Source organism: Tachyglossus aculeatus, chromosome 12 (assembly GCF_015852505.1).
Source record: "Tachyglossus aculeatus isolate mTacAcu1 chromosome 12, mTacAcu1.pri, whole genome shotgun sequence".
Lineage (NCBI taxonomy): Eukaryota > Metazoa > Chordata > Mammalia > Monotremata > Tachyglossidae > Tachyglossus > Tachyglossus aculeatus.
In genome coordinates, this window is record NC_052077.1 from 38,546,189 (window position 1) to 38,558,891 (window position 12,703).

The window sequence follows — 12,703 nt, forward strand, 5'->3', positions numbered from 1 at the left end:
CTTGGAGGAGATGGGCCTTCAATAAGACTTTGAATCAATCAATCAATCAATCAATTGTATTTATTGAGCGCTTACTGCATGCAGAGCACTGTGCTAAGCGCTTGGGAAGTCCAAGTTGGCAACATATAGAGACGGTCCCTACCCAACAGTGGGCTCACAGTCTAGAAGGGGGAGACAGACAACAAAGCAAGAGAGGGTAATTGTCTGTCGGATACGAGGAAGGAGGGCGTTTCACGCCAGAGGCAGGACGTGGGCGAGAGGTTGGTGGTGAGATAGATGACGCACAGTGAGAAGATCGGCATTAGAGGAGACCGGCTGGGAGTTGGGCAAGGGGAAGGTCTGTCTGAAGACCTGCTGAAGGTTTGGGGGGTTTGGGGGGGTCCGCTTCTGGACCAGCCGGGGCCTCTCCCCTTTATACAGCTGAGTGACTTTGGACAAGTCACTTAACTTCTCTATGACTCAGTTACCTCAGCTGGAAAATGGGGATGAAGACTGTGAGCCCCAAGTGGGACAACCTGTTACCCTTGGATCTCTCCCAGTGCTTAGGACAGTGCTTGGCACATAGTAAGCGCTTAACAAATACCAATATTATTATTATTTATATGCCTCCAGCCAGTGGCTAATTTCTCATCTGTGAAGAGGGTCACCCAGAGCCCTGGGAGAGATAATAATAATAATAATAATAATAATAATAATAATAATAATGATGGCATTTATTAAGCACTTACTATGTGCAAAGCACTGTTCTAACCACTGGGGAGGTTATAACATGATCAGGTTTTTAGACTGTGAGCTCACTGTTGGGTAGGGACTGTCTCTATATGTTGCCAGCTTGTACTTCCCAAGCACTTAGTACAGTGCTCTGCACACAGTAAGCGCTCAATAAATATGATTGATGATTGATGAGGTTGTCCCACGGGGGGCTCACAGTCTTCATCCCCATTTTACAGATGAGGGAACTGAGGCACAGATAAGTCTAGAAGTCCCCTTCTAGACTGTGAGCCCACTGTTGGGTAGGGACTGTCTCTATATGTTGCCAGCTTGTACTTCCCAAGCACTTAGTACAGTGCTCTGCACACAGTAAGCGCTCAATAAATACGATTGATGATTGATGAGGTTGTCCCACCGTGGGCTCACAGTCTTCATCCCCATTTTACAGATGAAGGAACTGAGGCACAGAGAAGTCTAGAAGTTCCCTTCTAGACTGTGAGCCCACTGTTAGGTAGGGACCGTCTCTATATGTTGCCAACCTGTACGTCCCAAGTGCTCAGTACAGTGCTCTGCACACAGTAAGCGCTCAATAAATATGATTGATTGATTAAGTGACTTGCCGAAAGTCACACAGCTGATAACTGGCAGAGCCGGGATTGGAACCCATGCCCTCCGACTCCCAAGCCCGCGCTTTTTCCGCTGAGCCACGCTGCTTCTCTAGCAGCAGATAGAGAGGAATTTTGGGGGAGCGGTTGGGCCTTCTCTTGCCCTCCACACTTCCAGCCGGAGGGAGGGAGAGGGTACAAACATTCCCGACTCAGCCCGGCCTGGCGCCAATGTCCGCTCCCGTTTGGTCTCCCAACCAAGCCTTATTGAAGGCCCATCTCCTCCACGAGGCCTTCCCGGGCTAAGCCCTCCTTTCCCCTTCTCCCACTCCCTTCTGCATCACCCTGACCTGCTCCCTTTATTCATCCACCCCTCCCATCCCCACCCCACTTATGTCCATATCTGTCATTTATATTCACGTCCGTCTGCCCCTCTAGACTGTAAGCTTTCTGTGGGCAGGGAATGTGCCTGTTATATTGTGATATTGTACTGTCCTCAGCACACAGCAAGCACTCAATAAGTACAATAGACTGACAAAATGGCTTCACCGACACCCACCTTGTTCAAATTCACATTTCCAAAATGGCTCGATCACAAGAGAGCCGACAAGCCTAGGCGGGGTTATTCATTCATCCTTTTCATCGTATTTATTGAGCGCTTACTGTGTGTAGAGCACTGTACTAAGTGCTTGGAAGAATACAATACAGCAATAAACGGACACATTCCCTGCCCACAACGAGCTTACAAACTCACGTTGTTCAAAAACATGAATATGAATGATCCCTGTCCCTACAAGTCACAAAAATAATAATTGTGGTATTCGATAAGCGCGTACTATGTGCCAGGCACTGTACTAACCTCCCCGTTAGATACAAGATAATCGAGTTGGACACATTAAAGTGTAGTGATTTTTTAAAATGATATTTGTAATAATAACAGTAATAATGATAATAATAATTGTGATATTTTTTAAGCACTTACTATGTGTCAGGCACTGTACTGAGCCCTGGGGTAGACATAAATATATATATATATATATATATAATATCATATATAGAGAGATAGATAGATAGATATAGATATCTATATAAATGTAGATATCTCATATATAGATATAAGAGAAGCAGCATGGCTCAGTGGAAAGAGCCTGGGCTTTGGAGTCAGAGGTCATGGGTTCGAATTCCACCTCTGCCAGTTGTCAGCTGTGTGACTTTGGGCAAGTCACTTCACTTCTCTGGGCCTCAGTTCCCTCATCTGTAAAATGGGGATTAAGACTGTGAGCCCCCCGTGGGACAACCTGATCACCTTGTAACCTCCCCAGTGCTTAGAACAGTGCTTTGCACATAGTAAGTACTTAATAAATGCCATAAAAAATAATAATAATTGTGGTATTCGATAAGAGCGTACTGTGTGCCAGGCACTGTACTAAGCTCGCGGTCAGATACAAGATAATCGGGTTGGACACAGAGAAGTGTAGTGATTTTTTTAAAATGATATTTGTAATTATAATAGAAATAATGATAATAATAATTGTGGTATTTTTTAAGCACTTACTATGTGTCAGGCGTTATACTAAGCTCTGGGGTAGATACAAGCTAGTCCACACAGTACATTTCCCACATCCCAATCCCAATCCCATTTTGCAGAGAAGTGAAGTGACTTGTCCAAGGTCACCCAGCAGACAAGTGGCAGAGTCAGAATTAGAACCCAGGTCCTTCTGACTTCCAGACGTTTGCTGTATAGGTTTGGATTTGATAATACTCCGTCATCTCATGACCACTCTGAATGCCTTTCCTTTTCATTCATTCATACCTTTGTATTTACAGAGCGCTTACTGTGTGCAGAGCACTGTACTAAGCACTTGGAAAGTACAAATCGGCAACATTTTCTCCTTGAAAAGCAGAATTCAGTCAAGAGGACCAGAAACTTATAATTTTCCGCAGGAACAAAGGGAAACAGCAGACTAAGTGATGAAAGATAGATTATACAATAAGGGACTCAAACGGATTAATAAGTACAAATTCGGTTTAAAGGAATTGAAATACGGCAGGAGCTAATGGGGAAAGATCACGATAAACCTCTTTTCGGGAATTCCTCCCGGAGGCCGGGGTGTTCTCACACCCCCTTCCCAAGCGGCAAAGCGCATCATTCCGGATATCAAATACGCAGGATTTGTTTGGGTTGGTTTTTCCAGTTTTTAAAGACGATCAGGCCTCCTCATCGGTACTGTAGGTAATCTTTCAGTAGTTTCGGGAGCTGCAGTTGAGGAACAAGATGTAGCCGAGCTCTTCCTAGGTAATTTCGGATGCGAATCCGGCAGAGTTGGCAGAGAGAGCTGGGGGTAGCTACAAACAGAAAGAAACGTTTAGATGCTCGATGTGGAAAGAGATGTCCTAGTTTCACAACATTTTCTATAATGTTGAGGCACGGAGGGCCTGTTGGTTGGGGCTGGTTACCAAGTTTTCATCACCACTATAATAATGATGACGTTTGTTAAGCGCTTACTATGCGCAAAGCACCGTTAGAGTGCAGGCTTATCTCTAGGCCGTAAGCTCTCTGTGGGCAGGGAATGTGACTGCTTATTGTTATATTGTTCTCTCCCGAGAGCTTAGTACAGCGCTCTGCACACACTAAGTGCTCAATAAAAACGATCGAATGAACGAACGAATGGTGGAAGAATCAGTCGGGTGAAACTGCAGCAGGAGGGAGTCAGGTTAAAATAAGGAAAGATCATCATCAATCGTATTTATTGAGCGCTTACTATGTGCAGAGCACTGTACTAAGCGCTTGGGAAGTACAAATTGGCAACATATAGAGACAGTCCCTACCCAACAGTGGGCTCACAGTCTAAAAGGGGGAGACAATGATGGGAAAGATCTTCCCATCGCCCACTGTTGGGTAGGGGCTGTCTCTATATGTTGCCAACTTGTACTTCCCAAGGCTTAGTACAGTGCTCTGCACACAGTAAGCGCTCAATAAATACGATTGATGATGATAAAGGTCGGAAACGGGGGAATGGCTGACTGAGTCACGTTGGGAAATTTCAGTCAGTCAGTCGTATCATTTGACCGCCCATGGGGAGCGAAGTCCGAGACTCAAAGCCTGGGAGAGAACAGCTGAAGCAAGATGCCTGCTCCTGTCCTCAAGGAGCCTACAATCTCATCATAGTGAGATTATAATAATAATATAATAATTATAATAATAATGAGATAATAATAATCTCATAATAACAATAATTGTTAAGAGCTTTCCATATACCAGGCACTGTACTAAGCGCTGGGATGGATACGAACAAAAATTGGTTTAGACACAGTCCCTGTCCCACATGGGGCTTACAGTCTCAAGCTGCGTTTTACAGATGAGGTAACTGAGGCACAGAGAAGTGACTTGTCCAAGGTCACCCAGCAGAGGAGCCGGTATTAGAACCCATGACCTTTGGATTCCCGGGTCCGAACTCTGCCCACTGCGCTAAATGAAGATCTGATCAATCATTCAGGGCTATTTATTTTTCACGCCCTGAGTGTATAGCAACATACTAAGAGTTTGGGAGAGAGCGACAGAAGCAACATGCATGTTCTCTACCCTCAGGGAGTTTACAATACAATAATCAATCAATCAATCATATTTATTGAGCACTTACTGTGTGCAGAGCACTGTACTAAGCGCTTGGGAAGTACAAGTTGGCAACATATAGAGACAGTCCCTACCCAACAGTGGGCTCACAGTCTAATGATGGCATTTGTTAAGCGCTTACTATGTGCAAAGCACTGTTCTAAGCGCTGGGGGGAATACAATGGGACCAAGTTGTCCCACGTGGGGCTCACAGTCTTCATCCCCATTTTACAGATGAGGCAACTGAGGCTCGGAGAAGTGAAGTGACTTGCCCAAGGTCACACAGCGGGCATGTGGCGGAGCCGGGATTCAAACCCACGACCTCTGACTCCAAAGCCCGGGCTCTTTCCACTGAGCCACGCTGCTTCTCATGAAAATCTGAATCGGAGGTGTGGGTTCTAATCCCGGCTCTGCCGCTTGCCTGCTGTGTGACCTTGGGCAAGTCACTTCACTTCTCTGTGCTTCAGTTCCCTCACCTGTAAAATGGGGATTAAGACTGTGAGCCCCCCGTGGGACAACCTCATTATCTTGTATCTCCCCCAGCGCTTAGAACAGTGCTTGGCACATTGTAAGTGCTTAACAAATACCACCATTATTATTATTATTATTATTATCATTCAGGGGTATTGATTAATAATATTAATAATGTTAATGATGGTATTTGTTAAGCCCTTACTACGTGCCAGGCACTCTACGAAGCGCTGGGATGAATACAAGCAAGGCAGGCTGGATGCAGTCCCCGTCCCACATGGGGCTCACATACTCAATCCCCATTTTCCAGATGAGATAACTGAGCCCGAGAGAATTGAAGTGACTTGTCCAAGGTCACACAGCAGACAAGTGGAGTAGCCGGGATTAGAACCCATGACCTTCTGACTCCCAAGCCCATGCCCTATCCACTCCGCCATGCTGCTTCACTCCACCATAATAATAATAATAATGATGGCATTTATTAAGCGCTTACTATGTGCAAAGCACTGTTCTAAGCACTGGGGAGGTTACAAGGTGATCAGGTTGTCCCATGGGGGGCTCACAGTCTTCTTCTGCTAGAGAAGCAGCGTGGCTCAGTGGAAAAGAGCATGGGCTTTGGAGTCAGAGGTCATGGGTTCAAATCCCAGCTCTGCCAATTGTCAGCTATGTGACTTTGGGCAAGTCACTTAACTTCCCTGTGCCTCAGTTGCCTCATCTGTAAAATGGGGATGAAGACTGTGAGCACCATGTCGGACAACCTGATCACCTTGTATCCTCCCCAGCGCTTAGAACAGTGCTTTGCACATAGTAAGCACTTAATAAATGCCATTATCATTATTATATTCATCCCCACTTTACAGATGAGGGAACTGAGGCCCAGAGAAGTGAAGTGACTTGCCATAATAATAATAATAATAATAATAATAATAGCATTTATTAAGCACCTACTATGTGCAAAGGACTGTTCTAAGCGCTGGGGATGTTACAAGGTGATCAGGTTGTCCCACGGGGGGCTCACAGTCTTCATCCCCATTTTACAGATGAGGGAACTGAGGCCCAGAGAAGTGAAGTGACTTGCCCAAAGTCACACAGCTGACAATTGGCGGAGCCGGGATTTGAACCCATGACCTCTGACTCCAAAGCCCGGGCTCTTTCCACCGAGCCACGCTGCTTCTTAGAGAAGAGAAGCGAGGCGACTTGCCCGAGGTCACATAGCGGACACGTGGCGGAGCCGGGATCAGAACCAAAGCCCTCCCGGGCCCCGGCTCTATCTACTAGGCCGCGCCGTTTCTCACCCGGCGGGTAAATCAATCAATCAATCGTATTTATTGAGCGCTTACTGTGTGCGGAGCACTGTACTAAGCGCTTGGGAAGTCCAAGTTGGCAACATATAGAGACAGTCCCTACCCAACAGTGGGCTCACAGTCTAGAGAAGCAGCGTGGCTCAATGGAAAAGAGCCCGGGCTTTGGAGTCAGAGGTCATGGGTTCGAATCCCAGCTCCGCCACATGTCTGCTGTGTGACCTTGGGCAAGTCACTTCACTTCTCTGAGCCTCAGTTAGCTCGTCTGTAAAATGGGGATTAAGACTGTGAGCCCCACATGGGACAACTTGATCACCTTGTATCCCCCCCAGCGCTTAGAACAGTGCTCTGCACATAGTAAGTGCTTAACAAATGCCATCATTATTATTATTTAAAGGGGCTCACAGCCTAAATCAAGGCGTGTACCATTAAGCTCTCAAACCCGGGCAGTTCTGGGACCCGTCACATACCTTCGTGCTGCAGGAGGATTGTTTCTACCAAACCGCCAGGAACGGCAACATCCACGGGGCGCTGGAGCTCGGCGTTCTTGGCGTTGATGTCGGCCCCAAACTCGAGCAGCAAGCTGACCATCTCGGGGCCGCCTTGCTGGGCAGCCGCGTGTAACGGACTGTCCCAGTACCTTCCTTTCTGGGGATCGGCCCCTGCGGACGGAGAAGCAAAAATGGGCACAGGCCCCCAGCCTGGGCCCTGTCTGCCAGCGCTGACCACCTGCGGAAAATCAGGCCCCTCTTTATCCACTTTTTTCATTCATTCATTCATTCATTCATTCATTCAATCGTATTTATTGAGCGCTTACTGTGTGCCGAGCACTGTACCAAGCGCTTAAGTTGGCAACCTATAGAGACGGTCCCTACCCAACAGCGGGCTCACACTCTAGAAGGCCTTTTCTCAGGAAGCGGTTGCTACTTCTCTGTGCCTCAGTTCCCTCATCCGTAAAATGGGGATGAAGACTGTGAGCCCCCCGTGGGTCGACCTGATCACCTTGTAAACTCCCCAGCGCTTAGAACAGGGCTCTGCACATAGTAAGTGCTTAATAAATGCCATTATTATTTTATTATTACTGCCCAACTCACTGCATAGTCGCGATGGTACTTATTGAAGCAGTGTGGCTCAGGGGAAAAGATCATGGGCTTTGGAGACAGGGGTCATGGGTTCAAATCCGGGCTCTGCCAACTGTCAGCTGTGTGACTTTGGGCAAGTCACTTAACTTCTCTGTGCCTCAGTTACCTCATCTGTAAAATGAGGATTGACTGTAAGCCCCCCGTGGAACCATCTGATCACCTTGGATTCCCCCCAGCGCTTAGAACAGTGCTTTGCACATAGTAAGCGCTTAATAAATGCTATTATTATTATTATTATTATTATTATTATCATTGTGTGTCCGAGAGAAGCAGCACGGCCTATTGGCAAGAGCTCGGACTTGGGAGCCAGAAGGACCTGGGGTCTAACCCTGGCTCCGCCACTTGTCTGCTGTGTGACCTTGGGTGAGTCACTTCACTTCTCTGGGCCTCAGTTACCTCATCTGGAAAATGGGGATGGAGACTGTGAACCCCCCATGGGACAACCTCATCACCTTGTAACCTTCCCAGAGTTTAGAACAGTGCTTTGCACATAGTAAGCGCTTAATAAATGCTATCATTATTATTATTATTATAGTAAGTGCTTAACAAGCGCTTAGTACAGTGCTCTGCACACAGTAAGCGCTCAATAAATACGATTGATTGATTAACAAATCCCATCCATTCATTCATTCAATCATATTTATTGAGCGCTTACTGTGTGCAGAGCACTTAGTACACTAAGCGCTTGGGAAGTACAAGTTGGCAACATATAGAGACAGTCCCTACCCAACAACGGGCTCACAGTCTAGAAGGAGGAGAAAGACAACAAAACAAAACAAAACATGTGGACAGGTGTCATTATTATTATTATTATTCTGAAAGCAATGCACTGTACTAAGCACTAGGGAAGTATAATAGATGCCCGGAGGCAGAAAATGACTTTTCGACGTTCTGACTTGCAGCAGCCTATAACGATCCCCCGATCTTACCGCTGGACTGCTTGAATTCTGACTTCAGTCCTTCAGGTTTGTCTTTCTTGTTATTAATAATAATGTCCGTCAATTCAATCCAATTCAGTCGTATTTATTGGGTGCTCAGTACGTATAAACATACCAGAGCGACGTTTTGACGGGAGATGTTCTGAAGAGGGTGTGACCACGGGGTCACTGTGGGTCGGAAGCAACTCGACGGCATCTGAAGAAAAACTGTGCGCAAAGCGCTGTCCATCTCCCCCTCTAGACTGTGAGCTCATGAAGCCTAAGTCTAACTAATTCTGTTGTAGTGTACTCTCCCAAGCGCTTAGTACAGTACTCTGCACACAGTAAGCGCTCAATAAATACGACTGAATGAATGAATGGATGGATTGGGCAGAGTCAGGATTAGAACCCAGGTGGAATGTATTTCAGTTCACCTCGTAAGCACCCAATGAATACCATGGCTTGGTCGGTTGATGGATTAATAATAATAATAATAATAATGATGATGGCACTTGTTAAGCGCTTACTATGTGCCAAGCACCGTTCTAAGCACTGGGGGATACAAGCTAATCAGGTTGTCCCACATGGGGCTCACAGTCTTAATCCCCATTTTACGGATGAGGTCACTGGGGCACAGAGAAGTTAAGTGACTTGCCCAAAGTCACACAGCTGTTTGATTGATTGATTGATTGATGGTGTTTCTGGGTTAATGTGTTTCATGTTATATCGACTCTCAAACACTCCCCACTTTTTAGACTGATTCGCTGGAGGTCTTACCTGTGCTTTCCCCCAGGGCTTGGAACAAGTGCTTTGCACATAGTGAGTGCTTAATAAATACTAGTGTTACTTCTACTACTAGGCTGAATTATTTAATATCGAAATAACTCCCTCCTAGTCTCACAGCATTGGCTAGATTTTGCTGAAAAGATTGAACAGAGAGATTCTTTATTTATCTAAAAATAAACAATTCTATCACCCATAGAGGTAGGCGGGCAAACATATCACTTCATTGAAAATGAATGAAAAATATTTCCAGCAAGGCCTGGCCGTTTAAACAAACACCGAGTTTCTTTGTAAGCAGTACGTTAGTTAGCAATTTCTCGGCTAACTCTGATGAAGAAGGTGAACTGAAATACATTCCACCTGGGTTCTAATACTGACTCCGCCAATTGCTCCATTCATTCATTCAATTGTATTTATTGAGTGCTTACTGTGTGCTGAGCACTGTACTAAGCGCTTGGAAAGTGCAATTCAGCAACAAATAGAGACAATCCCTACCCAACAATGGGCTCACAGTCTAGAAGGGGGAGACAGACAACAAAACTTGCTGAATGACCTTGGGAAATCACTTCCCTTATAATAATAATAATAATAATAATAATAATAATAATAATGATTTTAGACTGTGAGCCCACTGTTGGGTAGGGACTGTCTCTATACGTTGCCAATTTGTACTTCCCAAGCGCTTAGTACAGTGCTCTGCACACAGTAAGCGCTCAATAAATACGATTGATGATGATGATGGCATTTATTAAGTGCTTACCATGTACAAAGCACTGTTCTAAGCACTGGGGAGGTTACAAGGTGATCAGATTGTCCCACAGGGGGCTCACAGTCTTAATCCCCATTTTACAGATGAGGTCACTGAGGCACAGAGAAGTGAAGTGACTTGTCCAAAGTCACACAGCTGACAATTGGCAGAGCCGGGATTTGAACCCATGACCTCTGACTCCAAAGCCCGAGCTCTTTCCACTGAGCCACGTTGCTTCTCTGTATCTGCGCCTCAGCTCTCTCAGTCATAAAATGAGGATTTTATACCCATTCTCCCTCCGCCTCAGACCATGAGTCCCACACGGGACAGGGGCTGCGTCCAACCTAATTAATTTTTATCAATCCCAGGGCTTAGGACAGTGTCGACACACACTAAGCCCTTCGCAAATATTAGCAACAAAAACAGGGTGTCTCAATCGTAAAATGAGGATTTTATACCCGTTCTCCCTCCGCCTCAGACCGTGAGCCCCACACGGGACGGGGCTGCGTCCAACCTAATTAATTTTTATCAATCCCAGCGCTTAGGATAGTGTCTGACACACACTAAGCCCTTCACAAATATTAGCGACAAAATGGTGCTCTCAGAGAAATGCTCAAGAGGAAGAGTTTTCAGGATATTGGAGACGGAGCCTAATATGTTCTAGGCTGAGTCGAGAAGATGAGATTATCCAAGCGGAGGTCGGCCTAAGAGAATCAATCAATCAATCGTATTTATTGAGCACTTACTGTGTGCAGAGCACTGTACTAAGCGCTTGGGAAGTCCAAGCTGGCAACGTATAGAGAAAGTCCCTACCCAACAGTGGGCTCACAGTCTAGAAGGGGGAGACAGACAAAAAAACTTGCTGTATGACCTTGGGAAATCACTTCCCTTATTATAATAATAATAATGATGATGATGATGGCATTTATTAAGCGCTAAGAGAAGACAACTGTGGACGCTCATTTACCTGCGTAGAGTAGTTTCCGAACGCAGTGGCATTGTTGGGCCGTGCAAGCTACGTGAAGAGGCGTTCCCAGATGTGGAATGTCGTGGTCAATGTCTATGCCCCATGAGATCAGGACTTCTAGACATTCCCAGTGACCTGCCAAGAGGAACACAGAACAGTTAATAATAATAATAATAATAATAATGATAATAATGATGATGATGGCATTTATTAAGCGCTTACTATGTGCAAAGCACTGTTCTAAGCGCTGGAGAGGTTATAAGGTGATAAGGTTGTCCCACGGGGGGGGCTCACAGTCTTCATCCCGATTTTACAGATGAGGTAACTGAGGCACAGAGAAGTGAAGTGACCTTCCCAAAGTCACCCAGCTGACAATTGGCGGAGGCGGGATTTGAACCCATGACTTCTGACTCCAAAGCCCGGGCTCTTTCCACTGAGCCACGCTGCTTCTCCGAGCCACAGTTGATCCGTCTCCTCGTCTCATCGACATCACCGTCGCGAATGGTATCTCCCGAGTGCTTACGGTGTGCGGAGCACTGTACTAAGCACTTCGAGACTGTGAGCCCACTGTTGGGTAGGGACTGTCTCTATATGTTGCCAACTTGTACTTCCCAAGTGCTTAGTACAGTGTTCTGCACACAGTAAGCGCTCAATAAATACGATTGATTGATTGATTGATTGGGAGAGTAAAGTATAACAGAGACATGTTACCTGCCCACAGATGAGTTTAGAGGGGGAGAAAGACATTAATATAAATCCATCAACCGATAGAATTTACTAGTATTTGCTACTAGAGAAGCAGCGTGGCTCAGTGGAAAGAGCCCGGGCTTTGGAGTCAGAGGTCATGGGCTCAAATCCCGGCTCCTCCAATTGTCAGCTGGGTGACTTTGGGCAAGTCACGTAACTTCTCTGAACCTCAGTTCCCTCATCTGTAAAATGGGGATTAAGACTGTGAGCCCCCCCATGGGACAACCTGATCACCTTGTAACCTCCCCAGTGCTTAGAACAGTGCTTGGCACATAGTAAGCGCTTAGTAAATGCTATCATTATTATTATTATTATAGAGTAAGTGCCCAATAAATATGGTCGATGGATCGACGCCAATCATCATCTTCATCAATCGTATTTATTGAGCGCTTACTATGTGCAGAGCACTGTACTAAGCGCTTGGGAAGTACAAATTGGCAACATATAGAGACAGTCCCTACCCAACAGTGGGCTCACAGTCTAAAAGGGGGAGACAGAGAACAAAACCAAACATACTAACAAAATAAAATAAACAGAATAGATAGGTACAAGTAAAATAAATCAAACTTTCTCCTCCCCTTTAGGAGAAGCAGCATGGCTCACTGGAAAGAGCCCGGGCTTTGGAGTCAGAGGTCATGGGTTCAAATCCCAGCTCCGCCAATTGTCACCTGTGTGACTTTGGGCAAGTCACTTCACTT

General features: G+C 45.9%; 1 protein-coding gene across 3 annotated transcripts in view; it reads right to left on the bottom strand.

The window, feature by feature from the left end:
* Positions 1–3,229: 3,229 nt before the first annotated feature.
* The window catches only part of ASB5 (ankyrin repeat and SOCS box containing 5), a 50,292-nt gene continuing 40,818 nt past the window's right edge, over positions 3,230–12,703 (bottom strand). For all 3 annotated transcript variants that reach the window (XM_038755219.1, XM_038755220.1, XM_038755221.1), the window contains exons 5-7: positions 11,259–11,393; positions 7,172–7,363; positions 3,230–3,662 (exon numbers count right to left, since the gene is read on the bottom strand). In XM_038755219.1, coding sequence (XP_038611147.1) covers positions 3,535–3,662; positions 7,172–7,363; positions 11,259–11,393 — 455 coding nt within the window. In that variant the 3' untranslated portion in view covers positions 3,230–3,534. The remainder of the gene's footprint in view (positions 3,663–7,171; positions 7,364–11,258; positions 11,394–12,703) is intronic.